The sequence below is a fragment of the Hipposideros armiger genome, unplaced genomic scaffold (assembly GCF_001890085.2).
Source record: "Hipposideros armiger isolate ML-2016 unplaced genomic scaffold, ASM189008v1 scaffold_407, whole genome shotgun sequence".
Lineage (NCBI taxonomy): Eukaryota > Metazoa > Chordata > Mammalia > Chiroptera > Hipposideridae > Hipposideros > Hipposideros armiger.
This window is the reverse complement of record NW_017731757.1, coordinates 823,300-851,084: the sequence shown is the minus strand read 5'-3', so window position 1 is coordinate 851,084 and position 27,785 is coordinate 823,300. Positions and strand designations below refer to the sequence as shown.

Sequence of the window (27,785 nt, the reverse complement as noted above, 5' to 3'; positions counted from 1 at the left end):
CATTCCTTTGCATTAGTTTTCTTTGGAATTAGTAGCCTTTTTGCTTTTATTAGTCTTAGTATTATATATCTTCAGGAAATCACGAATTCACTATACTATTTATACTATACTATTTATAATTCATGAGTTCTTCTAAAGTGTGAAGTAGCACCAAGGCAGCAAATACATACTTACTGGTAGAATACTAAGTCTGCGCTTTACAATGCTTAACACAGAAAAACATTACTGTTTTACCCCATGGAAAAACATCACTGGTGTATAATGTGCATGTTGGGTTGTGTTGGGGACACCAACGGAAGTGGCTGTGAACAAACATAATGCCAACCTGAATGGTAACTTGAACTTTATCTTGTTCAAGTTCTTATCTCTTTTGTTGAGTTTCCTCTGACGAGGACAAGATGCAAGATTAGTTCTAATAGGTGTTTTGGTTTTTTTTTTCCTTACAGTTGACGTTGGCTGCTAAGAGTGCCCCTTGCTCTCAGCTGCTGCGCCTCCCTGGTTTCTTCTTCATAGGATCTTTCTGGATTCTGCTCTTTTCTGGACATGCTGGTCCGCTGGACAGTTAGGGGGTGCGGTGGGATTGGGGGGGAGGTTCCCAAGCTTCCAAGCCATTGTCATTTAGTGCCTTAGGGCACTAATGTACTTCTTGGTGGTTGTCCCCGAAATGCTTCGGCCTCCATCAGCTCACCCTACTTTAATGAGCCCCAGCTTCTCCTGACCGTTTCTCGAGCGATCTTCTGTTCAGTCCGTATTTGTTCCGATAAACTCAGCGGGAGGTAGCAGGCTCTTGATTCGTCGTGTTTACCTGTCCATTCTGAGACCTCAAGTCTAGGCGCTTTAGACCTCCCCTCAGACTTCCTGGGACGAGGTTTTGCCTTCTCATCCCGGACGCAGCGGCTTCACCGTGCTCTCCAAGCAGCACACCGGAAAACCTCAGATTGCTGGCAACCTCCTCGTCTCTAACCTTCCGTTCCAGGAGCGACCCAAAAAAGGCTTCCACGGCCTGCGCATGCGGACTCGACCGCCACCACCCACACTCGCGGGCCACCTCCCTCCAGCCCGCCGCGGCAGTTTGGAGCACCCTGACAGCTTCACGACAAGCGGACGCCGCTTCGTCTCGTGCTTCCACGTTCTCCTATCAGAGATGGGGCGGGGCGATGGCCTCCGCAGCCTATCAGCGCAAACCACGACCCCGGCGAGCCCAGTAGCGAGCGGCCAGGAAAAATGCGATTGGACGGCGGCGGAAGTAGGGGCGTAGCGTCGCCCGGGCCCCGCCCGTCGCTGCTTTCCTCCGCTGGGCGCCAGCTGCTGCTTAGGCCTGAAAGAGGGCCGACGGCGGGCGGGCGCTACTGCATCCTGAGCGCCAGCAGGGGCTGGTGGGTCCCGCACCCTTGCTTCTCACGGCGCGCTCTCGGACATGGTGACCCCCAGCTCTGTGACCAGCCGACTGGGCTCGGTGTTCCCCTTCTTGCTGGTCCTGGTCGACCTGCAGTACGAAGGTGAGTCCTGCTCTGCCCTGGCGAGAGGAGCGGGCTCCCGGGCAGGGCCCCCCATTGCTTCCCCGCCAGCACCCCGGCGCGAATCTCGGGGCGGCCCGGGCGGTGGGGCGAGAGCTGGGGACTCCGCGGCCGTGCCCGGGCCTGAGCCCGCCCCTGGGTGGGGGCCGGCGCCCGGTTCCGGGTTTGTCTCGGGAAGAGGTGCCGGGACCGGCGGGCACGGAGCCGGGACAGCTGGTTTGGAGTGAGGAGCGGGGTGGAAGGGATCCGAGGGAGGCAAAGGAACGGGGCACTGGGCAGCGACTTCTGGAGCGTCCTGGGACGCAGACACGGGCACCCGTCGGATCCGGCCTCGCGTTCTTGGCGACTGGGGACACTGTTGGTCATTGGTGCTGGGAGGAAGTGATAAAGGTGGCCAAAGGGAAGGCTTCTTTCGCTTTGGAGTTCGGGGAGTGTGTGTGTAGGGGGGGCAGGGGGGGCGGGGAGGAAGTGTGTGCGGCTGAGTGAAGTGAAGGGGATAGTGTTGACTGTTAAAAGTGAGTTACCATCGCATCATTATACGCTGTGTCTTGTATAGAAGTTGTTAGGCTGGTGCATTCATTCGAGCTCCCAGAGGCAAGAATACCTTTGTGGTGTTACAATTCTCAGCGTGGTGTCATTCATTTTAGGGTTGGCTTTCTTTTTCCGAGTTTCCTGAATAAAGGTCCCCTTAAAAAGGTATGGACGTTTAAATTTCACGTAAGTCCCACAGATCGAATTGTTGGCTACTCTTAACAGAATAGCATAAATAGAGGGCTGTCCCATCTTAGATGTCAGAGGGAGGAATAAGTGTTAAAGCTGCAAGTGCCAGTTGAACTAATGCTCCTAGCTTGGTTACTGTGTGAAGTGTTAGTGTATAATGGCGTATCACGTGCACTGATCTATTTTCATCTGCATGAAAAGGGCTAGTTGTCAAGGAGTTAAAATTAAACATTTCAATATGAGACAATATTAGAGGGAGTGAGGAGCTGAAGTGGGAATTGTTTCTGGTAAAATTCTTTCAAAATTCTAAACTTTGAAAAAGTAATACTGTCCAGTTTTTAGGCCTCATTCATGGTTGTGGGTTTTCTTTTTCTTTTTTCTTTATTTTTTTTGTTTGTTATTGTTGTTGGTTTTTTTGGTTTCCCTAGTGACCATATCTTTTTTGAATAAAACATCAGGACATGTATGGTGACAACATTGGGATAGAGAATTTGACAGGCGGCCCCAGAAAATCTAGGGAATTTGAATTTGAATGCCTGGATCACATTAATATGGGTCCTGTATTCCAGTTCTCTTGCATTTTCTAATGGCCACCCGCCTTCTCCCCAAATGTAGCATTTATGTCCAGTAACCACTAATGATTTATTTTGGCTGCTTTAAGAGAAAGTTGCCTATGTTTTGTTTAATGCCATTTTTTAAAAAAGATTTTATTGGGGAATTGGGGAAGGGAACATTATGTTTTCCTAGGACCCATCAGCTCCAAGTCAAGTTGTCCTTCAGTCTTAGTTGTGAAGGGCGTAAGCTCAGCTCCAAGTCCAGCCGCAGCACACCATCCTATGAGGGAGTCCAACCGGCAACCTTCTTAAGAGCACTCGCGCTCTAACCAATTGAGCCACCAGGCCCAGTGCGCCCCCCCCCTATTTTTTTTTTTTTAAGTTACAGAGGTGCACACTTTTGTTTGATTTGCTTTCCCTGTTAGCTTTTGGACTACCTTTTTTAAAGAATTGCTGTTCTGTATATGATTCTGTAGGAGTGTAACACTTCATTTCTGTCCTGCAGTATTTTCCATAAGAAAAACCTCATTAGAGAGCAGTTCTGTATAGGAGGCATTGGCAACGTTTCTCATGGGTGCCAGAGTGCTTGCTGTCTTCTTTAGGAGCATTGACTGTATAAAGTAGCAGGGACTTGGTACAAGTGGTAGGGAAGAAAGGAAAAGATCTTAAATTTATTGAAGGTTGTTGTGTGACAGGCACCTTTCTGCAAGCAATCTCTTATTCGTGGAGGTTTGTGGTATTATTCCTGCTTTACAGATGAGGGAACTGAGACTCCCAGAGTTTAATTATTTTGTATAAGGTCACATAGCTGTTAACTTAAAAGAGTCTTCCATTGAACTCAAGTTCTTTAACTGTAAAGTTCATCTTGTGTGCAGGCCGGAGACAGAAGTTAAGTGGTGGATAGCATCATGTGGACCCAATGATTTGTATGTGGTGGTATCTGAGAAAAATCAGCATTTTTTTGCTTGTTTGCTACCAGCACTAATGAACAGAAAGGTGATTTCCTGGCATGTTTAATATAGTGGTTCTCAAACTCGAGTGTGCATCAGAATCTCACCCTTACTGGAGGGCTTTTAAAATTAGGTTGCAGGGCCCGATTCCCAGAGTTTCTGATTCAGTAGGTCTAGGTGGGACCTAAAAGTTTGCATTTGTAAATGGAAATAACTGATTAGGAGAATCACTGGTGTAATAAGTTATATAGAGAAGTTAAGTTAGGTGTCTTTTATGTACTAGACACTAATTTTGGTAATAGGACTCTAAAGATAAAGAAAGACCCTCTGACTTGCGTTAATAAACTGTTAGCTCCTGTTTTCCCAAACAAGTTCTGTGTCTGGGTATAGTAACGTCAAAATCCTCCTGGAGGCAGTCAGGTTCTCAGGATTCCACCACTCGGCCTGAGGCTTGGAGAAAGAAGAAAAAAAGGAGAACGGGCATGAGAAGAGTGAATGGGAAACAAAATGTTGTGTTCTATGGAGAATGTCACCAATAATTAGCTTAATTGGCCTAGTTTTTTCTGGTTTAAAAATACTTATCTTTGGTTTTTTTTTAGGCTTTCCTGTTAATTGTAATACAGAGAAAGAAAATATGGAATAGGTTTATGACTTGAAAGATTAAATCGTTTAACACCTCTTTTCAAAAAGGCTTTTGAAAGAGGGAAGTCCAAAGCACTAGATTAGGAATAGAATTTTTGGAGCAGAAGGAAAACTAGTAGAATCTACTTTAGTATTCTCATGTTACAGATAATGAAGCTATTTTAATTCTTTGCTAATGGTTTGTTTGGTGCCCTGAGAAGGAACACAGCGTGGGAACCAAACCTTCTTTGATCTCTTTTTCTTCCTTAACATGCTACCTGAACTCAGTTTTTCTTTATTTCACTGAACTGACCTGACTAAACCTGGCGGTAGGGAAAAGAATAGTTGAACATCTAAAAGTATAAAAGATAGTGATAATTTTTATATGAACCTAATTAACTAAAAGTATATGTTGTCTTCTCTAGGATTTTCTTGACATTATTTAAATATGAAAAGAATAAATAAAGTAGGGACAATGAATGACTTTCAGTAATTTATATAAACTAAGTGTTCTAGCAGATCGATAACTTCTAGAATTATTTTAAATTCCTTTAATGAGAAAAACTATATGTAGTTAGCGATAGTGTCAGAGTTCCAATTCACTTGACTAGTTAGCATTGTGCTAATTAGCACTAACTAGTTAGCACTGAGCAAGTGCCTGGAAATGCAGTCGTTTTAATTCTGTGGGTGGGGGGGGGGAGTTTCTCTAAGATGGGATGCCCTGTAGTAATTAGGCTGTATTTTCTCATATGAAGTGAATTAATTGTGGTTAAGGTGACTTTCTAGTGCCAATAGTGCCATAGTTTTCCTTTGATTAATGTGCAGCAACAATCTTTGTTTATATGGAAATATCATGGGAACCCAGTCAGCTGCTCTTTAGAACTAAAACATTTGAACTGTAGATTTATTTTTCTTTCGAGATCTTCAGAAACCTGCTTAAAAAAAAAAATCTGATGAGTTTGTGTCATTTGGAGTTCTGGAAAAAGTGGGGATACCCATTTAATCAGTCAGCAAAGGCTGACACTGTAGTGCTCTTTGGGGAGGTACACACAGTATAGAACTCAAGGTTTTTGTCGTTGAGTTTTTAGACCACTTGGGGGTATAAGACATGCTTTGTGAAGTATCCATGTCCTGTTTCCTCCTTTCCCAGTTTAGGGTTAGTGATCCGTCTTGTAGTCACTCCATTACAAACACCCTTTAATTTCTTTGCCTCTGTATATTTTTGTTTTACTCGGCAAAATTCAACACCATTTAATCCAAATTGGTCAACTTATTTGTTGTACCTTACAGCTGAACATGGATGGAGAAAAATGGAGATAACCTTGCTGACTGGTTTCATTATAAACATATACTCTCAATTTCAAATGCATACTTAATACTGCCAACATTACTATAATTCCCTAGAGTGCCTATTTTGGAAAATCTGTATCTCAGACCTTTTTTTCTTTTCCTTAAATCTCCAATTTAAACCCCCCTTTCCTTTCTTCCTTTACCTCATTCTTTTAGACCTTGTCTTTATTGAGAAAATGAAAGACATCACAGGGCAGTTTTCTTTCTACCACTAAATTCACTAGCTTACCTGTACATGTACCTACTCTGCTACTTTTTTTTTTTAAAGATTTTTATTAGACTATAGCTATCATACAATACTATATTAGCTTGAGGTGTACACCATACTTATTTAACATTTATATACCTAAAGAAGTGATCACCACAATAACCTAGCAGCCATCTGACACCATACCACGTTATCACAATCTTATTGACTATATTCCCCATGCTGTACATTATGTCCCCATGACTTGTTTGTTTTATACCTGGAGATTTGAACCTCTTATTCCCCTTCACCTTTTTTCCTCCCTGTTAAAACTTTTCAGTTACAGTTGATGTTCAATATTATTTTATATTTCAGGTGTACAGTATAATGGTTAGACATTTATATAAATGGTCCCCTTGACTAGTCTAGTACTCACCTAGAACTATATGTAGTTATTATCATATTATTGACTATATTCCCTATGCTTTAATTTACATCCCCATGATTATTTTGTAACTACTAATTTGTACTTCTTAATCACTTCACCTTTTCCCCCTGCCCACCAACTCCCCTCCCATCTATCACCCCAATAAATCTAGTACCCATCTGACATCACACATAGTTATTACAATATTATTGACTATATTCCTTATGCTGTATCCTACAGCCCCACAACTACTATGTAACAATTAATTTGTGCTTCTTAATCCCTATTCCTTTTTCACCTACTGCCAACCCTCTCCCATCTGACAACATCAAAGTATTCTCTGTATCTATGGGTTTGTTTCTCTTTTGTTTGTTTAGTTTGTTCTTTAGATTCCACCCACATATAAGCACAATCACATTGCATTTGTCTGATATACTCCACTCAGCACAATACCCTCCGGGTCCATCCATGCCACCACAGATGGCCAGAACCCATTCCCTTCCATGGCTGACCAATATTCTACTATAAATATATACTACCTCCTTTTTATCTATTCATCCATTGATGGACACCCAGGCTGCCTCCACATCTTGGCCATTGTAAACAGTGCTGCAATGAACATGTGGAGGCACACGTCCTCTCGAAGCAGCATTTTGGGTTTCTTCGGATAAATACCCAGAAGTGGGATTACTGGGTCCTTCTTTGTCTGTTGTTATGGTCTTTGTTTTAAAGTCTTTTTTGTCTGGTATAAGTATTGCTACTTAAGCTTTTTGTTTTTTTTGTTTGTTTGTTTCCATTTTCATGAAATATCTTTTTCCCATCTGTTTACTTTAACTCTGTGTGTGTCTTTTGATCTGAAGTCAGTCTCTTATAGGCAGCATATGTAAGGGCCTTGTTTTTTTTAACCCATTCATCCACCCTATCTTTTGATTGGAGCATTTACTCGATTTACATTGAAAGTAATTGTTGATAGATATGTAGTTATTGCCATTTTATTCATATTTTTTTAATCTCTCTCTTTTTTTCCATCTTAAAGAAGCCTCTCTAAGATTTCTTGTAATACTGGTTTGGTGGTGGTTAACTCCTTTAGGTTTTCCTTGTCTTGGAAGCTCTTTCTCTGTCCTTCAATTTTTAATGGTAGCCTTGCTGGGTAGAGTACTCTTGGTTGTAGGTCCTTGCTTTTCATAACATTGAATATTTCTTGCTAATCCCTTCTGTCCTTTAAAGTTTCTGTTGAAACATCAGCTGACAATCCTATGGGAGTGCCTTTGTAAGTAACTAGTTGCCTTTCTCTTGCTGCTTTTAGGATTCTCTCCTTGTCTTTAACCTTTGCCATTTTAATTACGATGTGTCTTGATGTTGACCTCTTCGGGTTCATCTTGTTTAGACTCTCTTTGCCTCCTGGATTTGTATGTCTATTTCTTTGGCCATGTTAGGGCAGTTTTCAGTCATTATTTCTTAAATAGGTTCTCAATCTCTTGCTTTCTCTTCTCTCCTTCTGGTACCCCTGTGATATGAACTTGGTATGCTTGATGTTGTCCCAGAGGCCCCTTAAACTCTCCTCATGCTTTTGGATTCTTTTTTCTTTTTGCTGTTCTGATTCGGTGTTTTCTACTACTTTATCGCCTAAATCTCTGATTCAGTCCTCTGCTTCATCTAATCTATTGATTCCCTGTAATGTATCCTTCATTTCCATTATTGTACTCTTTATTTCTGACTGGTTCTTTATTATATTTTCTCTCTCCATTTTTATGTGTCCTATCTCTTTGTCGAAGTTCTCCGTGAGATCATTGAGCATCCTTATAACCAGTGTTTTGAACTCTGCATCTAGTAGATTGCTTGTCTCCATTTTGTGTAGTTCTTTTTCTGGAGCTTTGTTCTGTAATTTTATTTGGGACATGTTTCTTTGTCTCCCCATTTTGGCTGCTTCCCTGTGTTTATTTCTATATATTAGGTAGGGCTGCCATGCCTCTCAGCCTTAGTAGAATGGCCTTATGTAGTAGGTGTCCTGTGAGGCCCAGTGGCACAGTCTCCCTGGTCACCAGAGCTGGGTGCACCAGGAGTGTCCCTTGTGTGGTAGTGTGTACACTCCTTTTGTAGATGAGCCTTGGTTGCTGTCTGCATGTCAGTGGGAGGGATTGACCCTTGGGCTGATAGGTTGTAAGGACCTGCTGTGACTCCAGTGGAGGAGTTGTGGTGCAGGGGTTGACCCTACAGAGCAGGATTTGCTTTGGCAGGGCTCTGGTCCCTGCCCATTCTGCCCTTTGGGTGTGACGTCCTTGGAGGTGGCTGGGTGATGCTTTGTCTCTGTCTGAAGCTGGCCACTGGGAGGGGACCTGCTGCACTTGAAGTTCACCTGCAGCCTGTGCCCTGCCTGGTGCCACAGTGGCAATCCACAGATAGCCACTGCACGTGCTGGCCTTGGAGGTGTCTTGAGAGGCCAAGCTGTGAACCAAGACAGGCTGTCACTAGTGCCAGGCTTAGGGCTGCTCAGCCAGAGGTACAAGACATGCCAAAGCCAGATGCTTGTTTGGGTTTTGTGAAACTTTGAGAGATTTTAGGAAAGTCCGCAGCATGACTCTGCTAGTTTTCTTATATTTAAATGGATAGAGCATCCCCCCTGTTTCTGTCAAAATCCAATCCCTCTGCTTGATCCTTGGATTTCATTTCCTCTCATCTTCTGAAAATATTGCTCCTACAGTTACCATTTCCCTCCTGTGTCATCACTTTCTTCCTCGCTACTGGACAGTTGACGTCAGCACTGCAACATGCTGTAGTATTTCCATTTTAAACTGTTCTTTGATGTCACATGTCCCTTCAGCTACTGGACTATATCTTTGCTTCTCTATCTCTATTTCCTCACCTTCTGTTCTCTCCTCAACATGTTACTCCACTAATACAGCAAAGCCTTACATATATGACTCCTATTTACTATGCCTCATTTCATCTTAATCTTCCCCCCAACACTGTGCTCCCACAGCATCAGTTTCTTTTACTTCCAAATGCCAAGCTCATTTCTAAGGGTCTTTATTCTTTCTGTTCCCACAGCCTGGGAAGCTCTTCTGAGATCTTCAAATGAGCATTTATGTTTCAGAGAAGCCTACCTTGACACACTATGTAAAAAGCACTCTCTTTCAGTTAACACTCTCCCTTTAGCTTCTTGTATTTTCTTCATAAAACTTAACACCATCTGAATGATCTCATTTATTTTTCTTGTCTGTCCACTCTTGAATAGAAGGTGTATGAGAAGAGCTCTTGTCTCTGTAACTAAAACATGTTGAAATGAAGTTGATGTGCAATAAATATTTTTTTTAAATGATGAGCGAAGTTGACTATTTGAGCTGTTTTTTGCATGGTCTCTTCTAAACTTATTTTCCAAGTTGAAATTCTTTGAGCAAAGAACCCCATCGCAACATTTATGCCTTCACAGTCAGTTGAAGCAGAGACAGATAATGTCTATTGAAATTGAGCAAACCTGCTTACAGTAGATTTTATTTTCCTAGTTTATTTAGAAATATTTTAGTGCATTGTTCAGATATCATTGTTCAGATGTACGTAAGTACTCAGCCATTTCTTTTCAGTTTGACTGTGTAGACTGAACCACTTTTTAGGTTAGGATGATTGGAAAGAGATACTTTGGGTTTCCAGTTCAGTGTCTTTTTATTCAAACTTGTTTTGTCATTGGTCCTCACTTAACTATAGAATTGCTAAGATAATGAATGTTCTGTGCTGTCTTTTTGTGGCCAGATTCCACTGTTTTCTGTGTTTTTGCCATCTTGCTTAATTTTGGGTTCAGATTGGATCTTTCATAGACAGTACTTTGTCTTTTTTGCCTTGTGTTCCTTTCTAGAATATTAGGGTTTTCCTTATTCCTCACGTTTTAAGTGCTCCAACCTCACTAACCTCCCATGGGCTTGCTCCTGCCTCCGTAACCTGAAACTTAGTATTTTTGACCATCAGTTCTTGCCTTTTTCAGTTTTGTTCTTCCACTCTTGATTGTGACTCTCGTCACATCATACTTTTAACCCCTCAAATTTAAGTTTTTAACGTTCTTTAGTTTTTGCTCTCCAAAACAAAGATTCTAAAACTAACTTCAGTGAAAGACTTAGCCAGTTCACGTTTTTCCTGCCCTTCCTATAAATTTTGCTGATCTGTGGCCATGCTTGTCTAAGGAGAAACTTCTTATTTAAGGCTGATTAGAACATGGGATAATGTTTGGTTGCTTTATCTTCAGAAAATAGGAGACAGCTCTCACTGTCATCTCCCCCAGGATGTCACAAAGGAATAAATATTATGCATGGCTCAAAATAGCATGGAGACATTGCAAAAACAGCCACAATTTACAAATATTGTTTTTTACATATTAATGTCTTTATCAGTTTGATTTGATAACTATTACATATTTTAAAAGGTATTATTCTGATGACTTATATAATATATTTAAGTAAGAAGGAAAATAGTTACATTCATCCAATAATAATTGAATGCCCACTTTATGTAATATACTGAACTAGGTGATATAAAGAAAAAAAAGTAGTTCCTTCTCTCAAACTTGCTTTTGATCTGGGTAGAGGGGTTAAGGGGTTGTGGTTTGTGAAAGTCAGGGAAACTGTGAAGGTCAATATGTTGGGACCATGGTATTGCACAGTGAAGTCATATACCTGTAAGTGTAGGAATGCAAAGTATATATGACGTAGTAGGAACACAGAAGAGTCTTTCGCCACCCACTCACTGAAGCAGTTAGGGAAGAGTCTCTAAGTACCTTCACAAAGGAGTCAACATTCGAGGGCAGAATCCTGATGGAAAAGTGGAACTTTTCCAGGAGGGCAAGTGGAGAAGGCCTTTTCATGGAATCGCAAGTGCAAAAGGATCTGGCAGGAGCACATAGTATGTCAGGGAAGTAAGTGCAGCCAGTTCGTTGTGGTGCAGGAGGATAAAGTAAGAGGGGCGGAGGAGTGAGGATGATGAGGCTGCACCCACATCACGTGACCTGGTCATGAATGTCTTGTGTGCTGTTAGATCTAAAGGGGTTTAGATCGAATCTAGCCAGCAATGTGAACATGCTGCAGAATTTTTTTTTTTTTTAAGATTTTTTTTTTTATTGGGGTATTGGGAGGAAGGGAACAGTGCTGGGGAATTGGGGGAAGGGGAACAGACAAGTTGCTGTTGTTTTGTTCTTCAGTCTAGTTGTGGAGGATGTTGCTTCACTGGCCCAAGTTGGCACCACCATTGCGCTCTTCCCGGGTGAGGCAGATCAGTCACCGGCTTCTGGACGGCTGCTCACTGTGGCTGCTGGCCGCTCACGCTGGCTGCTGGCTACATACGGTAGCCCATGGCAACCCACTGCAGCAGGGGCTGCAGCCTACACCGTCGCCAGCGACTCACGGCAGCCCAGCTCCAGGTTGAGCTGTTGCTCAGCATCTTAGCTATAGAGGGCAGTGTCACTGGCCCTCATATGTGGGATCTGAACCGGGGCCCTCTGGCGTCCCAAGCCAGTTCTTAACCATCGCGCCACTCAGCCGGCCCGCTGCAGAATTTTTATTAGGAGTGCATTTTGGAAGCTCTGGCAGCAATATGCAGGCTGGATATGGAAGAAGAAGGTGAAGGAAGATCCCAGTTAGGATCTCCTGCACTATCTCCTGCAGGGAGAAGGGGGCCTACACAACCAACTTTTTACACTGTGACAGGTTATGTTATGGAAATGTGACCAAGGTACACCAAAGGGATACTAATTCTCTCTGGATTATTGGGGTGGGCTACGGAAATTTTCATAGAGGAGGTAGCACTTATCACATTTGTTAATGGAAATTATATTGGTTAAAATTATAATAAAGATCTGAATTTTATTTAGAAAGGACAGAGAAATGCCTAGATACCTCTTTTAATCCTAGAAGGCAAGAAACATTTATGTAGTTTGAAGAATAACGCAACCTTCTAGGTGACAGTATGACATAGGTGTTTTTGGGGAGTACCAGATTACCTTATTTGAGGAAATGGTACAAATGAAAGAATTTAAGTGGATTTTTTGGTACAACTTATAGAAAAGACAAAAGTAACCCCAACATGGATGTCCTGCCTTGTTGATCAGAGAAATCAATCCCATGGTTGTGGGAAGCCAGCCTAAGGCTTCGCTCCATTGTCATTGTCTCCTAGGATGTACTTGTCAGAGATACTCTGCCATGCCAGATTCTGGGGTCCCCATGTTATACAAGTTGGTTACGTGGTCATCCAATTCTTTGATGGATTTCACCGGCTCATTTAGGTATTGAGTCTCAATGAAGTCACACAAGTGGGGGTTGTTTTTGTCAGGGGCCAGTTGGTGCGGGTCCGGTAATGACTGATTTATGCTTTTTTCAAGTGTAACTAACACACATTTTGTTGCATTGAGCCGGCTCTCCCAATCCTCACAGTTTGGTTACTTGATATCCTGAAGAATTCAGCATTCAGCCTCCTCATTGGTTCTGCAGCTTCATTAGCATCTCAGCATGTTCCCTTTCCTCATGAAATTGGTGAAGAAAATATCTATCAGAGTTCTTCAAAGCCACACCATCAGGGTCAACGGTGTAAGACATGGACAGGTAGACGTAGGAAGCATAGAGCTCCAGGTTGATGTGGGGTTGATGGCGGCACCTGCAGGGGGAGGTGGTCACTGGGGCTGGCGCTTGAGGACGGGTCCCCTGAGGGCACTTTGAGGAGGCGGCTCCCAGCCCGCTGGGCGGGTGCGAGCTCTGGTCCCCTCCAAGCAGGAAACCTGCACCACTCTTGTTGAAGAGCGTCTGGTCCAACATAGCATAGCAGTTCAAAGAACTTTGTTTATGAATTTTTGCTTCCCACTAAACTTCAGCTTCAACCTGTGAGGTTGGAAGTGATTGTGGCTAAAAGATTACATGAAATGATGGGTTGAGTGAGTGAATCATGCAAGGCTTGGTAACTGAGGAAAGCTTAGCCTGGTTTAGATGGGAAAAGGATCATGTGCTGCGCTGAAAAGCTGGGCTTTGGAATTGGATATCCTTTTGACAGTAACTGTGAGTCATCAGGCAGAATGGGTAACTTCCTTGAGTCCCAGTGTTCTCAGTTATAAAAGTATGAAAAATGTTTACCCTCTAGGGTTGTGAAAATTAAGTGAAATAAAGACACTGAAAGCACTCAGTAGGTTCCTAATTCCTTCTCTGTTATATTCTTTCATGTACATTTTCATGGTCGGATAAGGAAAGCATTTTGAATAATGGTTTATCTTATACCCATATTTCTTCCCTCTTCAAGCAGTCTCAAACCCTCTATTCAGTATATTGATCTGATCTTCTCTTTGAGAAAATGGTAATGGGGAAATGTTTGAAATCCTCATGCTATTTTGAAGACTCTCCCCCACCCCAACCCCATTTTGAGAATACACGTGTCCCTGAAATTAACTGTCTACTGTAATAGGCTGGATCATTCCATATCCACGCTCAGCACCTTTCACCTTTCTTATTTGATCCCTAGTTCGTTTTGTAGTTATAACTTTACCATGGTTTCTGTATACATATTTCTCTCTACATGAATGATGCAAAATCTTTTATTTTTTGCATTAGAAACTATAAATTTTTATGGGTATATAGTTTATATTAGAAATTACCTTTAAAAATCAAAATGAATTTTCTTTAACTGTTTTAATTTCCCCATCCTTAATCCCTTACAGTGATTTAATAAGAAACTTTATTATGGAAAATTTTCACACATTTACAAAAGTGGGGAATGGTTTAAAGAACCCCCATGTACCAATCTCTCAGTTTTAACAATTACCAATTCATGACTGATCGTTTCATCTATACCTGTGGATTATTTTGAAACATAGGTGCTATCATTTCATTCATAAATATTTTAGTACCTATAAAACATAAGGACTTTTAAATTTTAGAATCTGTATCACCTATCACCTATATTCCCTGCAGCATCTACCTGATTATAATGCTATAACTTTGAATTATAGTTTAATAAAAATGTTTGAGGCAGGTTTATTTTGCTTTTCTTTACTGACTTAATTTATTGTTTAATTGTAATATATATATATATTTATAGTGTTTGCTAATATTCTTTAAGAGTTTTCAATTGCCAGTGATTATTTAATCAGCAATGTCTTTAACAAAACACATACCTCAGTCTGTTAAATTTTTATAGTAATATATGAATACATTCTTACTGGAAAAAGGTAGACGATACAGCAATACACATCTTAATCTTTTTTTTTTTAAAGATTTTATTGGGGAATTGGGGGAAGGGGAACAAACAAGTTGCTGTTGTTTTGTTCTTCAGTCTAGTTGTGGAGGATGTTGCTTCACTGGCCCAAGTTGGCACCATCATTGCACTCTTTCCCGGGTGAGGCAGATCAGTCGCCGGCCTCTGGATGGCCGCTCACGCTGGCTGCTGGCCACTCATGCTGGCTGCTGGCTACATACGGTAGCCCATGGCAACCCACTGCAGCAGGGGCTGCAGCCTACGCCGTCGCCAGAGACCCACGGCAGCCCAGCTCCAGGTCGAGCTGTTGTTCAGCATCTTAGCTGTAGAGGGCAGTGTCACTGGCCCTCATGTGTGGGATCCCAACCGGGGCCCTCTGGCGTCCCAAGCCAGTTCTTAACAAACGCGCCACTCGGCCGGCCCTCTTATCTTCTTTTTAAAACATAAATGAAATCAGTAAATACTGTAATGCAACTTGCTACCCTTAGTTCTTTCCATTCTTGCCTGCCTCCAATCTCTTTTTCACACTGCAGCCTAAGAGATGGTTTTAAAATGTAAATCATGTAGTCAGTTTCTTGCTAAAACCCATTCTAATGATTTTCCTTTGCATTTAGAAATAAAATCAAAATTTCTTACCATGGCCTGCAAGGCCCAATGTGATCTATCTTGCCTACATCTTCTACCCTTCGTAACATGCTGGATGGAGCCTCCTTTCCATTCCTTGAAGTTGAGCTTGGTCCTCCCTAAGCCCTTTGCACTTGTTTTGTACTCCTTGCCTGGTCATATTTTGGTATGCTGGAGGCTTCTGGTCATTCAGAATCCCCCCCATACCCTATGTTTTAACTCAAACAGTATCTTTTCAGGGATAATGACCCCTTTGTCTATTTAAGCACTACTCCTCCTCTCCTCTGGCAGTTTGTCATGGCCCTTAGAAATGACTTTGTTTGTCTTTTTGGCCATTGCTAGAGCAGCCAGTGCACAGATACTTTTTCTTTCTTTCTTTCTTTCTTTCTTTCTTTCTTTCTTTCTTTCTTTCTTTCTTTCTTTCTTTCTTTCTTTCTTTCTTTTTTTTGTGTGGATATTGCATCCTTTAAAAAAAAAAGAGATTTTATTGGAGAATTGGGGAAGGAGAACAGTGTTGGGGAATTAAATTGGGGAAGGAGAACAGCCAAGTTGTTGTCCTTAAATCTTAGTTGTGGAGGGTGCAGCTAGCTCAGCTCCAAGTCAATCGTCATCCTGCTGCCCATTGGCAGCTCGCAGGTGCTCAGCTCAAGGTGCCGTGTTCAATCTTAGTTGTGGGTTTTAAGTGTAGCCCACCATCCCATGCGGGAGTTGAACAGGCAACCTTGTTGTTAGGAGCACGTGCTCTCACCAGCTGAGCCATCCTGCTACTCGTTGACAGCTCAGTGGCAGCTCAGCTCGGGCGCAGCTCACTGGCCTATGTGGGAATTGAACCGGTGACCCTGTTGCTTAGAGCTCGCGCTCTTAACCAACTGAGCCACTTAGCTGGCCTGCGTCCCTTTGAATTATATTCATTTTTAGAATTTTTTTCTATTTGCACCACTAACTTTTCCCCCTTAATTCTCTTATCTTATTTGGTGTTAGTTTTTAAAGATCGATTTTGTGATCATCTTTGTATTTTAGAATTGCCCAGTGCCAGTCTTTGAATGCTGATTGTGGGAGAGGGCTGATTGCCAGGCTGGAGGCTGGGGCATCGCCAGGGCGCCTTCCTTTCCCCTGTATTAGAGTTTGGAGCATGCAAAGAACAGCAGCCACCTCCATGGCCCACTTCTGGGAGGGTGCTTGGATATGATTTTGCCCACCACTTCATTCAATCCTGCCCCTTTTATGTTTTCAGTGTTTTTCTAAAATTTCTATTTTTCTGGTGGCCCTCATCTTAAAAAAATTTTTTTCTGGCAAAGTTATATGCATTTATCTCTTTAAATAATGTTCATTTTTTCTAGAATATAAGTGTGTTGGAAGGTAGGCTCATGTACTCGGTTGGCTGTCCTGATCTAGTCCCTGTGGTCCACTTTCTTCAAAACATTTTTTTTTAATTTTTTTATTTTATTTTTTTTTTAGTGTAAGAGGTAATTTTTATCAGCCAGTTTTCTCTTCATTGAAGGGATTTAAAATTTTTTTTTCTGTTTTTAATTATTTTTTTAAATTAAAGTTTATTGGGGTGACAATTCTTAGCAAAGTTACATAGATTTAAGGTGTACAATTCTGTAATACATCATCTGTATTCATATTGTGTGTTTACCACCCAGAGTCAGTTCTCCTTACATCCCCATATATTTGAGGATTTAAATTTTTTAAAAGCTTGATTTTGGGAAAATCTTAAAAAGTACCGAAGTAGAGAGAATAGTATCATGTATCACTGTGTACTGTCACCCAGCTTCAAAAATTATCACTACATGGCCTGTCTGGTTTCACCTATACTTTCATCCTCCCCTCCAATATTATTTTGAAGTCAGTCCTAGTCTTCATATTAGATATTCTGTAAATGTGGCAGACTCCAGTGTATTGCTGGAAAGCAGCCTGTCTCTCTCTCACCAGAATCAGGGATGGGAACTCTGCAGACTTGAGAGTTCTCATAAATGGCAAAAGCCTGCAGGATTCTCTTCATTGCCTTTTCGGAAGAGACTAGCCTATTTGTCTCTGTTATGGCCATAGTTTGACATATAATATATATTCGGTAACACTTGTTAAATGAAACACATTAGTTTCCATAATCTTCATTATGGAAAGCAGGTTATGTTTCTGGATATGGTATGGAGTTGGATGGAACTGTATAAATATGATCAGTTTCTAAATCTGTAATGCATAGTGAATTTTCACAGAGCAGGAGCCTATATCCTCATTTTAAATGCTAAAAATAATGCTTTCCCAGCCGATTGAAAACCCAACTAATTTCTCCAGATGTTACCCACACACTCTTAAATAGATTAGCCATCCTTACATTGTTGCCCCCAACAAATAGGGCTCTGTAGAGCCCTACGTTTTTGAGGCCATCAAGTTAAAGTTGCCTCCTTTCTGCCCTTATTTTTTTTCCCTTCCTTTTTTGTATGGATGGGTCCAACTAGCAACAAAGGTAATAAACGCTATACAGAGACTGCAGACTAGGAATACCAAAAGCTGAAAAACCTATGTTGTTTAATAGGGCAAATAGCAAGATAAACTGAATTTCATTCAGCATTTATGCTTGTATTAGATGAAATAGGAATTCAGTTGCTTTTGATAACAGTGGCAGGCAGTTGCTCGAATAGTTGCTGAGTGTCCTGGACTCCTGCTGTTTCTTCACTTGACTTCTGTTTTCAGACCATGACACAGCCATGTGTAGTTTACTCTCTGACATTTCGCTAAGCACTCTATTTTTCTCTATTTCCACTGCTACTACTCCACAGTCAAGTCATCATAATGTTGTCTGGTTATTGTAACAGATACCTTATTGGGTTTCTTCTCCCCTTCTGGCTATTTACTGTAATCACCTAGTACTTAAAGTGACTCACTCCAGAATAATTAAATCATGATGGAGAGGAGAGCTAGCTGGCCATTAATTTATCTGAAAACCTCATTAATTTTCTCACTACTGGGCATTTAGATATGATGTTCTTTGTGTTTGGAATGTAGGTTTCCCTCTTCAGCCTTTTCACAGGGGTAATATTCTTCCCATTTTTCCTATAGGTTTTGGAGGAGACTTCAAGGTAATTCCTCTCCCTGCCCGGCACTGCCCTGTAGAACTTCCTGTGATGATGGGACATGTTCTGTGTCATCCGCACTGCCCCATATACTAGCCACTAGCTATCCAGCACTTCAACTGTGACTGAGAAATTGAATTTTAAAATTTATTTAATTTTAACTATAGGTGTTAGGCGCCTTAACTCGTGCCCTCACAGCACCCTGTGTGTGTTTCCATTGTCATAACACTTTATTGTATATTTTCCCAACATTTTATTACTAAACATTTTGCAAAGTTGAAAGAATTTTATAGTGTACACTCATATCCATCACTTAGATTCTACCATTAATATAATCACTATACCTGGCTTTAACACATACCCATCTGGGTATTTCTCTATACATCCATTAATTCTTTTTTCAAAATAGATTTCAAAATAACATCAGTACACATGTGTCCAAATACTTAAACATGCATATCATCAACAGCTGTTTTGGGAGTAAAATTTATATAGGATAAAATGCCCATATTTTAAGTATATATTTACTGAGTTCTGATAACTGCATAAACCTGTGTAACCCATACCTTTATCAAGATTAGAACATTATTAGCACCCCTGAAAGTTGTCTCCTGCTGCTCCTCAGTCTATCCTTTCTGCCACTTTCCCAAGTGACCACTGTTCTGAGTTTTCCCCTGCAATGTCCCTTTGCACCCTGAATACTTAACATCATGTTCACTGTGAAAGAGAAATGATTGGCTGCTCACTTTCCATATATACCCTTCTACACATATTTGAACGCCAGTACAACAAAACAACTCTATTTTCTACCTAACAAGATACAGCTGTTCTTGTTAATATAAGTGAAGAAATTCTCACCCATACCCCAATTGAGAAGGCACAGTTCTAAGTCATTGTGTCCATTCCTGGCATTATATAAAAACTAAATTGTAAAGTTAATCCAACAATTTGTACATAAAATAAAAATAGAAATTAGAGAAAATATGGTCAGTATAGTCGGTTCTCTACAGTCATTGCAGTAGTTATGTTCCATAAATTCACTGCAAACACTAAATTAGTAAATACTGAACCATTGCTCCTACAAAGAAATACAAGGTTAGGATCCTGCAAGCTTCAGGTCACTACATTTTTGTCAACAGATGAAAGCGTAACCTTATTTTATGTGTGTTTCTGTTTAAAAATATCTTATTCAGTATATATTGTTGATTTATTAATATTGAACTCGTGGCCAACAGCATTATCATTCATGCCTGAGTGAAGCTTATCTGACACAGGTTTTCTGAGAAAGGCATATCACAGCCCTTTTACATAGGAACACTGGACAGCACTACACTTGGGAGCCACTTTAAACAGTGAAATCACCAGCAAAAAGCACAAAAATGTGAAAAATGTGACTCAGTATACCATGGAAAGGACACTTGTTTATAACATGAGAGCCGAAAGAGTACCGCTGTGTTTGCCTTCATCTGGGAATTTGCACTTTGAGTGACTCAATCAAGGTTTTCCCCATTCTGCAATGTCTGCAAAATACCTGCCAAGGCTTCCTGAGTTTTAATTTGGGGATTATAAATGAATTTTAAGGGGTTACACATGAATTTTATAGAGTGGGTGAAGTCACAAAGATAGTATCTGCGAATTGTGAAGATTGACTATATACAAATAAACTCGTGTATAAAAAGCGAGGAGAAAATATGCAAAGCCAATACAGTCTTTGTGTCTGATCACGAGGACATTGTTGGTACATATGGTTTCCTTCTTCAGCACTCTGTCCCATACTTCTGCCCTCAACTAGAACCTCAATTACTCTGGCTTCTTTACCTGATGGTGTGACCCCAACCTTTATTCCTGAAGGGTTTGAGTGCTTAACTGTTCTGTTTTTTGGTTGCTGTAGTTTTCTTGAACCTTTAGTATTGAGCATGGAAGTACTAAGACCATAGAGAATCCCCTGGGTTCCAGATGTAGCCACCACTGTATAGCAGCAAGCCCTATTTCTCCTTGGTAATTTAGATTAATTTCCCAGCCAGTAGATTAACCAATTTTTTTTTTTTTTGCCTGTAGGTTTTACTAGCATAATGAGTACAAAATGATGAGTTGGCAGTCGCATTTTCCAATTCATTGGAACCATTATTATGTCCCCTTGTGGAAGCATTTCCCTTTTGGGGACTAAGAACTCCAAAGCATCAGAGCTCAATTGCCAGGAGTGTAAGCAAACATTTTGCAAGTATATTATTAGGTGGAATAATGAGAGGAGTCATTCCCACTTCTACTTCTTGATTCCGGGACCCATATATTCTGGCTATGGGGAGATAGCACCACATGATGGTCTGTCATTGAAAGTTGAACTGATAGCCTGCAAAATAGTTGTTCAGGTTTTTGTCTCCTAACTAGTGCTGCCATTCCACTTTTCAAAGGGCATGCTGCTTCTGGGTGAAGAATTATGTTGTAAGACCAGTTAATTCCATGGGCATGAGCAAATTGCTGCACTTTCTTTGCTGTGAAATGAGTAAATGAGTTTCTTGATGAGATGCAAGCTGTGTGGAATGCCATGATGGCGAATAATGCAATCTGTGAATGTTATCAGTGGTGATGCTTGCAGGAACGCTGCAGGCAAATCTTTATGTTCCATGAAGGTGAGCCCTATGGAAGAGAACCAGTATAATCAATCTGCCACCAGGTGGTAGGCATGTACANCCCCCCCACCTTCCACCCTCCATGGTGCTAGACTGGGAACTCAGGCTTGTTCTCTAGTGTTGGCTGATTAAGTACTCAGTAGTAGCTTTTAGTCAGATCATCTTTTGTAAGAAGTAGTCTGTTCATAGCCTCCAATCCTGCCGCCACTGCCATTTTATTCATGGGTCCGTTGCACAAGCACTGGTGTGATGGGGAAGGAAGTTGACTGATATCCATAAAGAATGTCATTTTATACCAAATTATTAAGATCCTCCTCTGTAGTGGATGCCTTTTATAGTTGATGTGCCCATCTAGTCTGTGATGGTTAAGTGCTGCTACTTAAGCTTTAGCTACTCCAGGGTCCCATCATCCCAATTGAAATCAGGAAAACCATCTCAATGGTGGCATTCCCCATAGTCATACCTGTCTTACAAAGGGGTGTGACCACACAGATTTGATCAGTTTGCACGTGGCCCACCAATAAATTTCTCAATGCCTTAGTAACTGGAATGTCTGCTGGGCCCACTCATGAAACATATGTGGGAGGTTGGTGTGTAGGTCTCACATGGTAAATTCAGTCCAACTTTTCTGTCTCTTTAAGCCTTTGAATTCCTCCTTATCATGCGAGGGAAATTCTGGAATCTCAGCTTTATTAAATACAGGCCATTGTTGAGGCCAAGTTTTAGGCAGCCAACCAAGTAAGTTGTTAGAGCTACCTCTAGCTGCATGAGCTAACACATTAAATCTGGGATCCCCAGTACAGGAGTTGGCAAATCTTTTCTGTAAAGGGTCAGGTAGTAAATATTTTACATTTTGCAGGCCATGTGTTTTTTGTCAAAATTATTGAACTTTGCCATTGTAGCATGAAAACAGACATAGACATTATGTGATGAATGGGCATGGCTGTGTTCCAGTAAAATTTTATTTACAGTTTGCTGACCTCTGCTATTTAATAAGTGGTTACAGATCAATGAGTTAGACCACATATAGTGTTATATTCCACCTTCCTTGGTCTGACACCTTTAGACTCCATTCTCACACATGTTCCGTGGGTTTCTGTTAGCTTACCATCAGCCTTACAAGTCTTTTGGTGTGTAAGCTATTTTCTTTGGTCATAGTGTATACCTGTCTAGTGACATCGGGAGTGGTTAGGGTAGTTCTGATTGAGAATGAGCATCCTCTTTCATGGCATCTGCCCTACGTAAGGTTATCCTAGGAATTTGAAGCAGTGGAAGGCTGGTTTCCTCCGATATGGGAAGGCAAGCTACTTCCACTGGTAAGGGAGGTTCAGAAGGATTTGGGGGTTTAATTTGGTTAGCTTCATCTGGGTCCAATCAAATGTCTCCATTCTCAGTTTTAGGATCCCATTCTTTACTAATGCATGCCCTAAATTTAAGAGGAGAAACTTGGTGAGACTGTGAATTCAGCTACTGTTTTAATTCAACAACGCTCAAAATTAAATCTTGTGTTTTATTTTCAGCTAAATTAGCTCTGTGGCTACAACTAATAAGAGATCGTTTCAGGCTGCCATGGGAGCTTGCAGACCGAGACTTGAGCTGAGAGTTGGACCTGAGATTTTTTCTTTGTATGTACTCTAGTGTGCTGAAACGAATCCACCCGTATTATGTTCCTTCATGGTTAAGAGCAGCAGCCACTTGAGTTTCCAAGGCATGTGCTCCGTTAGCACTTGATTACTGTCGACCACTGATGATATCTTGATTAATTGTGATTCCAATACGTGTTATGGATTACCAGCATCTTGTTTCTCATTGTCAAGGAGTTCAGCACTGTACTCGAGCTCAAGGACATGGCCAAACCAATTCTCAAATCCCTTCTTTGTGGGTCTATCTCCTACAACCACCTCCAGTACCAGTTGGGTATAAGTCTGGGTCCATTCAGACACAGAAACTACATAGTAATTAAAAAGAGCTTTTAATATAAAGAATTGTTACGTTATGATAGGAGAGTAACTATAAAAATATAAAGGGAACTCTCTAAAGGATATTCTAAGGCTGAGAGACAGTCCCTCAGGAAGGGCCAACTTGGAGGGGGGACCCCGTATACTTGGCTGGGGTTCAGACCTCATTGGAGAAGGTATAGCTGCAGCCTAAGTTTGCTGGTAGAAAAGTTTGCTGAGTTGCTGGGGCAAGAGCTGGTCCACAGTAGCTGGACAAGCAGGAAACAACCTCTCAGGCATAGGTGAACTCAAGCTCATGAGCCTTGTGCAGGAAGAGTCGGGGTGCTGTGGTGGGTATGAAGTCTGGAGTACATGGTGTCCTCGTTGGCAGGTGGTGCCTGGTCAAGCCTGCCAGGTTGTTGAGGGACTGGATGGACCCCTGGGCATGTGTCTAGGGCAGGGTAACCCTGGATGTCCTCCCCAGGTGCACCATGCAGCAGGAGCTGGGGAAAAGTAAAGGCAGCAATGGAAACCAGGAGTTGTCCTTCCTGCAATGCCCCTTCAGTGTCCTTTTCTGACAGCGTAATGTGCTATGTAAAGAAGAAATGGTTAAAAACTCCCGTCCATTTTTACAGCCAAGTACTGAAGGGTGAATTCAAAGCAGAGGCAGCACGCTGATTATTGGCCTGGTCAATCAGATCATGTTATTCTACTCACAGTTCCTCAGTAGGTCCCCATTGTACCCAGAGGGAAACCAGAGCCTTACACAGTCAGGCCCTCTATTTCTTTGACCTCATCTTATAATGCTATCTCCCCTGATGGCTCTGTGGTGGTCATCATGGCCTTCCTGCTGTTTCTGGAACATACCTGGCCTGCTCCTTCCTTAGGGCCCTGGCACTAGCTGGTTCTTGGAAAGCCTTTTTCCTAGAAATCTGCATGTTGAGTTCCTCACTCCTTCAATTAAGTCTTTGCTCAAATGTCAGCTTCTCAGTGAAGCCGCCCGTCACCACCTTATTTAATACCGAAAGCCCCAGCACTCCTGACCGTCCCCTCACATGGTTCTACTTTTTCCATAGTACTTTTCACCTGACATACTGTGTAATTTCCTTATTTCTTATGTCCGTCTCCTCCCACCATAATGTCAACTGCCACGAATGGCGGAGTTTTTGTCTGTTTTGTGCATTTATCCCAAATATGTACTTAGAACAATGCCTGGTGCATTGTAGATACTCAGTAAGTACTTGAGTGTTACAACGGAATTGATAATATTCATTAAAGTGAGATGCTAGGTGAACAAAGCAATTCTAATTTTGTTGTCTAACATATTTTTACTACTGTGTTATTCAGTTTCCCTTGTATTTTGTAGACTGGTTACACCTTTTTGCTGACTATGTTAATATGCATGTATTTTTGGTTGCTTATACTCTGCAAAATTAAGCATTGTTTGTGCTTCATTTTTTTCTCTAGATCACTTCTCAGCTTCTGTGACTTTTCACATCTGATAGTTGTCTGAGGCAGATAATTATATCTTTTTTTTTTTTTTTAAAGATTTTTATTGGGGAATTGGGGGAAGGGGAACAGACAAGTTGCTGTCGTTTTTTTTGTTCTTCAGTCTAGTTGTGGAGGATGTCGCTTCACTGGCCCAAGCTGGCACCATCATTACGCTCTTTCCGGGCGAGGCAGATCAGTCGCCGGCTTCTGGATGGCCGCTCACTGCGGCTGCTGGCCGCTCACGCTGGCTGCTGGCTGCACACGGTAGCCTATGGCAACCCACTGCAGCAGGGGCTGCAGCCTACGCCGTCGCCAGAGACCCACGGCAGCCCAGCTCCAGGTCGAGCTGTTGTTCAGCATCTTAGCTGTAGAGGGCAGTGTCACTGGCCCTCATGTGTGGGATCCCAACCGGGGCCCTCTGGCGTCCCAAGCCAGTTCTTAACAAACGCGCCACTCGGCCGGCCCTCTTATCTTCTTTTTAAAACATAAATGAAATCAGTAAATACTGTAATGCAACTTGCTACCCTTAGTTCTTTCCATTCTTGCCTGCCTCCAATCTCTTTTTCACACTGCAGCCTAAGAGATGGTTTTAAAATGTAAATCATGTAGTCAGTTTCTTGCTAAAACCCATTTTAATGATTTTCCTTTGCATTTAGAAATAAAATCAAAATTTCTTACCATGGCCTGCAAGGCCCAATGTGATCTATCTTGCCTACATCTTCTACCCTTCGTAACATGCTGGATGGAGCCTCCTTTCCATTCCTTGAAGTTGAGCTTGGTCCTCCCTAAGCCCTTTGCACTTGTTTTGTACTCCTTGCCTGGTCATATTTTGGTATGCTGGAGGCTTCTGGTCATTCAGAATCCCCCCCATACCCTATGTTTTAACTCAAACAGTATCTTTTCAGGGATAATGACCCCTTTGTCTATTTAAGCACTACTCCTCCTCTCCTCTGGCAGTTTGTCATGGCCCTTAGAAATGACTTTGTTTGTCTTTTTGGCCATTGCTAGAGCAGCCAGTGCACAGATACTTTTTCTTTCTTTCTTTCTTTCTTTCTTTCTTTCTTTCTTTCTTTCTTTCTTTCTTTCTTTCTTTCTTTCTTTCTTTCTTTTTTTTGTGTGGATATTGCATCCTTTAAAAAAAAAAGAGATTTTATTGGAGAATTGGGGAAGGAGAACAGTGTTGGGGAATTAAATTGGGGAAGGAGAACAGCCAAGTTGTTGTCCTTAAATCTTAGTTGTGGAGGGTGCAGCTAGCTCAGCTCCAAGTCAATCGTCATCCTGCTGCCCATTGGCAGCTCGCAGGTGCTCAGCTCAAGGTGCCGTGTTCAATCTTAGTTGTGGGTTTTAAGTGTAGCCCACCATCCCATGCGGGAGTTGAACAGGCAACCTTGTTGTTAGGAGCACGTGCTCTCACCAGCTGAGCCATCCTGCTACTCGTTGACAGCTCAGTGGCAGCTCAGCTCGGGCGCAGCTCACTGGCCTATGTGGGAATTGAACCGGTGACCCTGTTGCTTAGAGCTCGCGCTCTTAACCAACTGAGCCACTTAGCTGGCCTGCGTCCCTTTGAATTATATTCATTTTTAGAATTTTTTTCTATTTGCACCACTAACTTTTCCCCCTTAATTCTCTTATCTTATTTGGTGTTAGTTTTTAAAGATCGATTTTGTGATCATCTTTGTATTTTAGAATTGCCCAGTGCCAGTCTTTGAATGCTGATTGTGGGAGAGGGCTGATTGCCAGGCTGGAGGCTGGGGCATCGCCAGGGCGCCTTCCTTTCCCCTGTATTAGAGTTTGGAGCATGCAAAGAACAGCAGCCACCTCCATGGCCCACTTCTGGGAGGGTGCTTGGATATGATTTTGCCCACCACTTCATTCAATCCTGCCCCTTTTATGTTTTCAGTGTTTTTCTAAAATTTCTATTTTTCTGGTGGCCCTCATCTTAAAAAAATTTTTTTCTGGCAAAGTTATATGCATTTATCTCTTTAAATAATGTTCATTTTTTCTAGAATATAAGTGTGTTGGAAGGTAGGCTCATGTACTCGGTTGGCTGTCCTGATCTAGTCCCTGTGGTCCACTTTCTTCAAAACATTTTTTTTTAATTTTTTTATTTTATTTTTTTTTTAGTGTAAGAGGTAATTTTTATCAGCCAGTTTTCTCTTCATTGAAGGGATTTAAAATTTTTTTTTCTGTTTTTAATTATTTTTTTAAATTAAAGTTTATTGGGGTGACAATTCTTAGCAAAGTTACATAGATTTAAGGTGTACAATTCTGTAATACATCATCTGTATTCATATTGTGTGTTTACCACCCAGAGTCAGTTCTCCTTACATCCCCATATATTTGAGGATTTAAATTTTTTAAAAGCTTGATTTTGGGAAAATCTTAAAAAGTACCGAAGTAGAGAGAATAGTATCATGTATCACTGTGTACTGTCACCCAGCTTCAAAAATTATCACTACATGGCCTGTCTGGTTTCACCTATACTTTCATCCTCCCCTCCAATATTATTTTGAAGTCAGTCCTAGTCTTCATATTAGATATTCTGTAAATGTGGCAGACTCCAGTGTATTGCTGGAAAGCAGCCTGTCTCTCTCTCACCAGAATCAGGGATGGGAACTCTGCAGACTTGAGAGTTCTCATAAATGGCAAAAGCCTGCAGGATTCTCTTCATTGCCTTTTCGGAAGAGACTAGCCTATTTGTCTCTGTTATGGCCATAGTTTGACATATAATATATATTCGGTAACACTTGTTAAATGAAACACATTAGTTTCCATAATCTTCATTATGGAAAGCAGGTTATGTTTCTGGATATGGTATGGAGTTGGATGGAACTGTATAAATATGATCAGTTTCTAAATCTGTAATGCATAGTGAATTTTCACAGAGCAGGAGCCTATATCCTCATTTTAAATGCTAAAAATAATGCTTTCCCAGCCGATTGAAAACCCAACTAATTTCTCCAGATGTTACCCACACACTCTTAAATAGATTAGCCATCCTTACATTGTTGCCCCCAACAAATAGGGCTCTGTAGAGCCCTACGTTTTTGAGGCCATCAAGTTAAAGTTGCCTCCTTTCTGCCCTTATTTTTTTTCCCTTCCTTTTTTGTATGGATGGGTCCAACTAGCAACAAAGGTAATAAACGCTATACAGAGACTGCAGACTAGGAATACCAAAAGCTGAAAAACCTATGTTGTTTAATAGGGCAAATAGCAAGATAAACTGAATTTCATTCAGCATTTATGCTTGTATTAGATGAAATAGGAATTCAGTTGCTTTTGATAACAGTGGCAGGCAGTTGCTCGAATAGTTGCTGAGTGTCCTGGACTCCTGCTGTTTCTTCACTTGACTTCTGTTTTCAGACCATGACACAGCCATGTGTAGTTTACTCTCTGACATTTCGCTAAGCACTCTATTTTTCTCTATTTCCACTGCTACTACTCCACAGTCAAGTCATCATAATGTTGTCTGGTTATTGTAACAGA

The 27,785-nt window shown here is 41.5% G+C and overlaps 2 protein-coding genes and 1 pseudogene across 2 annotated transcripts in view; 1 reads left to right on the top strand and 2 right to left on the bottom strand.

Moving 5' to 3' along the window:
- DZIP1 (DAZ interacting zinc finger protein 1) overlaps positions 1–545 on the bottom strand; it is a 69,632-nt gene extending 69,087 nt beyond the window's left edge. Inside the window, exon 1 of the mRNA XM_019663850.1 lies at positions 445–545. Within this exon, the coding sequence (XP_019519395.1) occupies positions 445–545 (101 nt within the window). The remainder of the gene's footprint in view (positions 1–444) is intronic.
- Positions 546–1,270: 725 nt separating this feature from the next.
- Positions 1,271–27,785, top strand: part of DNAJC3 (DnaJ heat shock protein family (Hsp40) member C3) — a 68,727-nt gene continuing 42,212 nt past the window's right edge. Inside the window, exon 1 of the mRNA XM_019663852.1 lies at positions 1,271–1,499. Within this exon, the coding sequence (XP_019519397.1) occupies positions 1,418–1,499 (82 nt within the window). The 5' untranslated portion in view covers positions 1,271–1,417. The remainder of the gene's footprint in view (positions 1,500–27,785) is intronic.
- On the bottom strand, positions 12,447–13,114 carry LOC109394070 (ferritin heavy chain pseudogene; annotated as a pseudogene).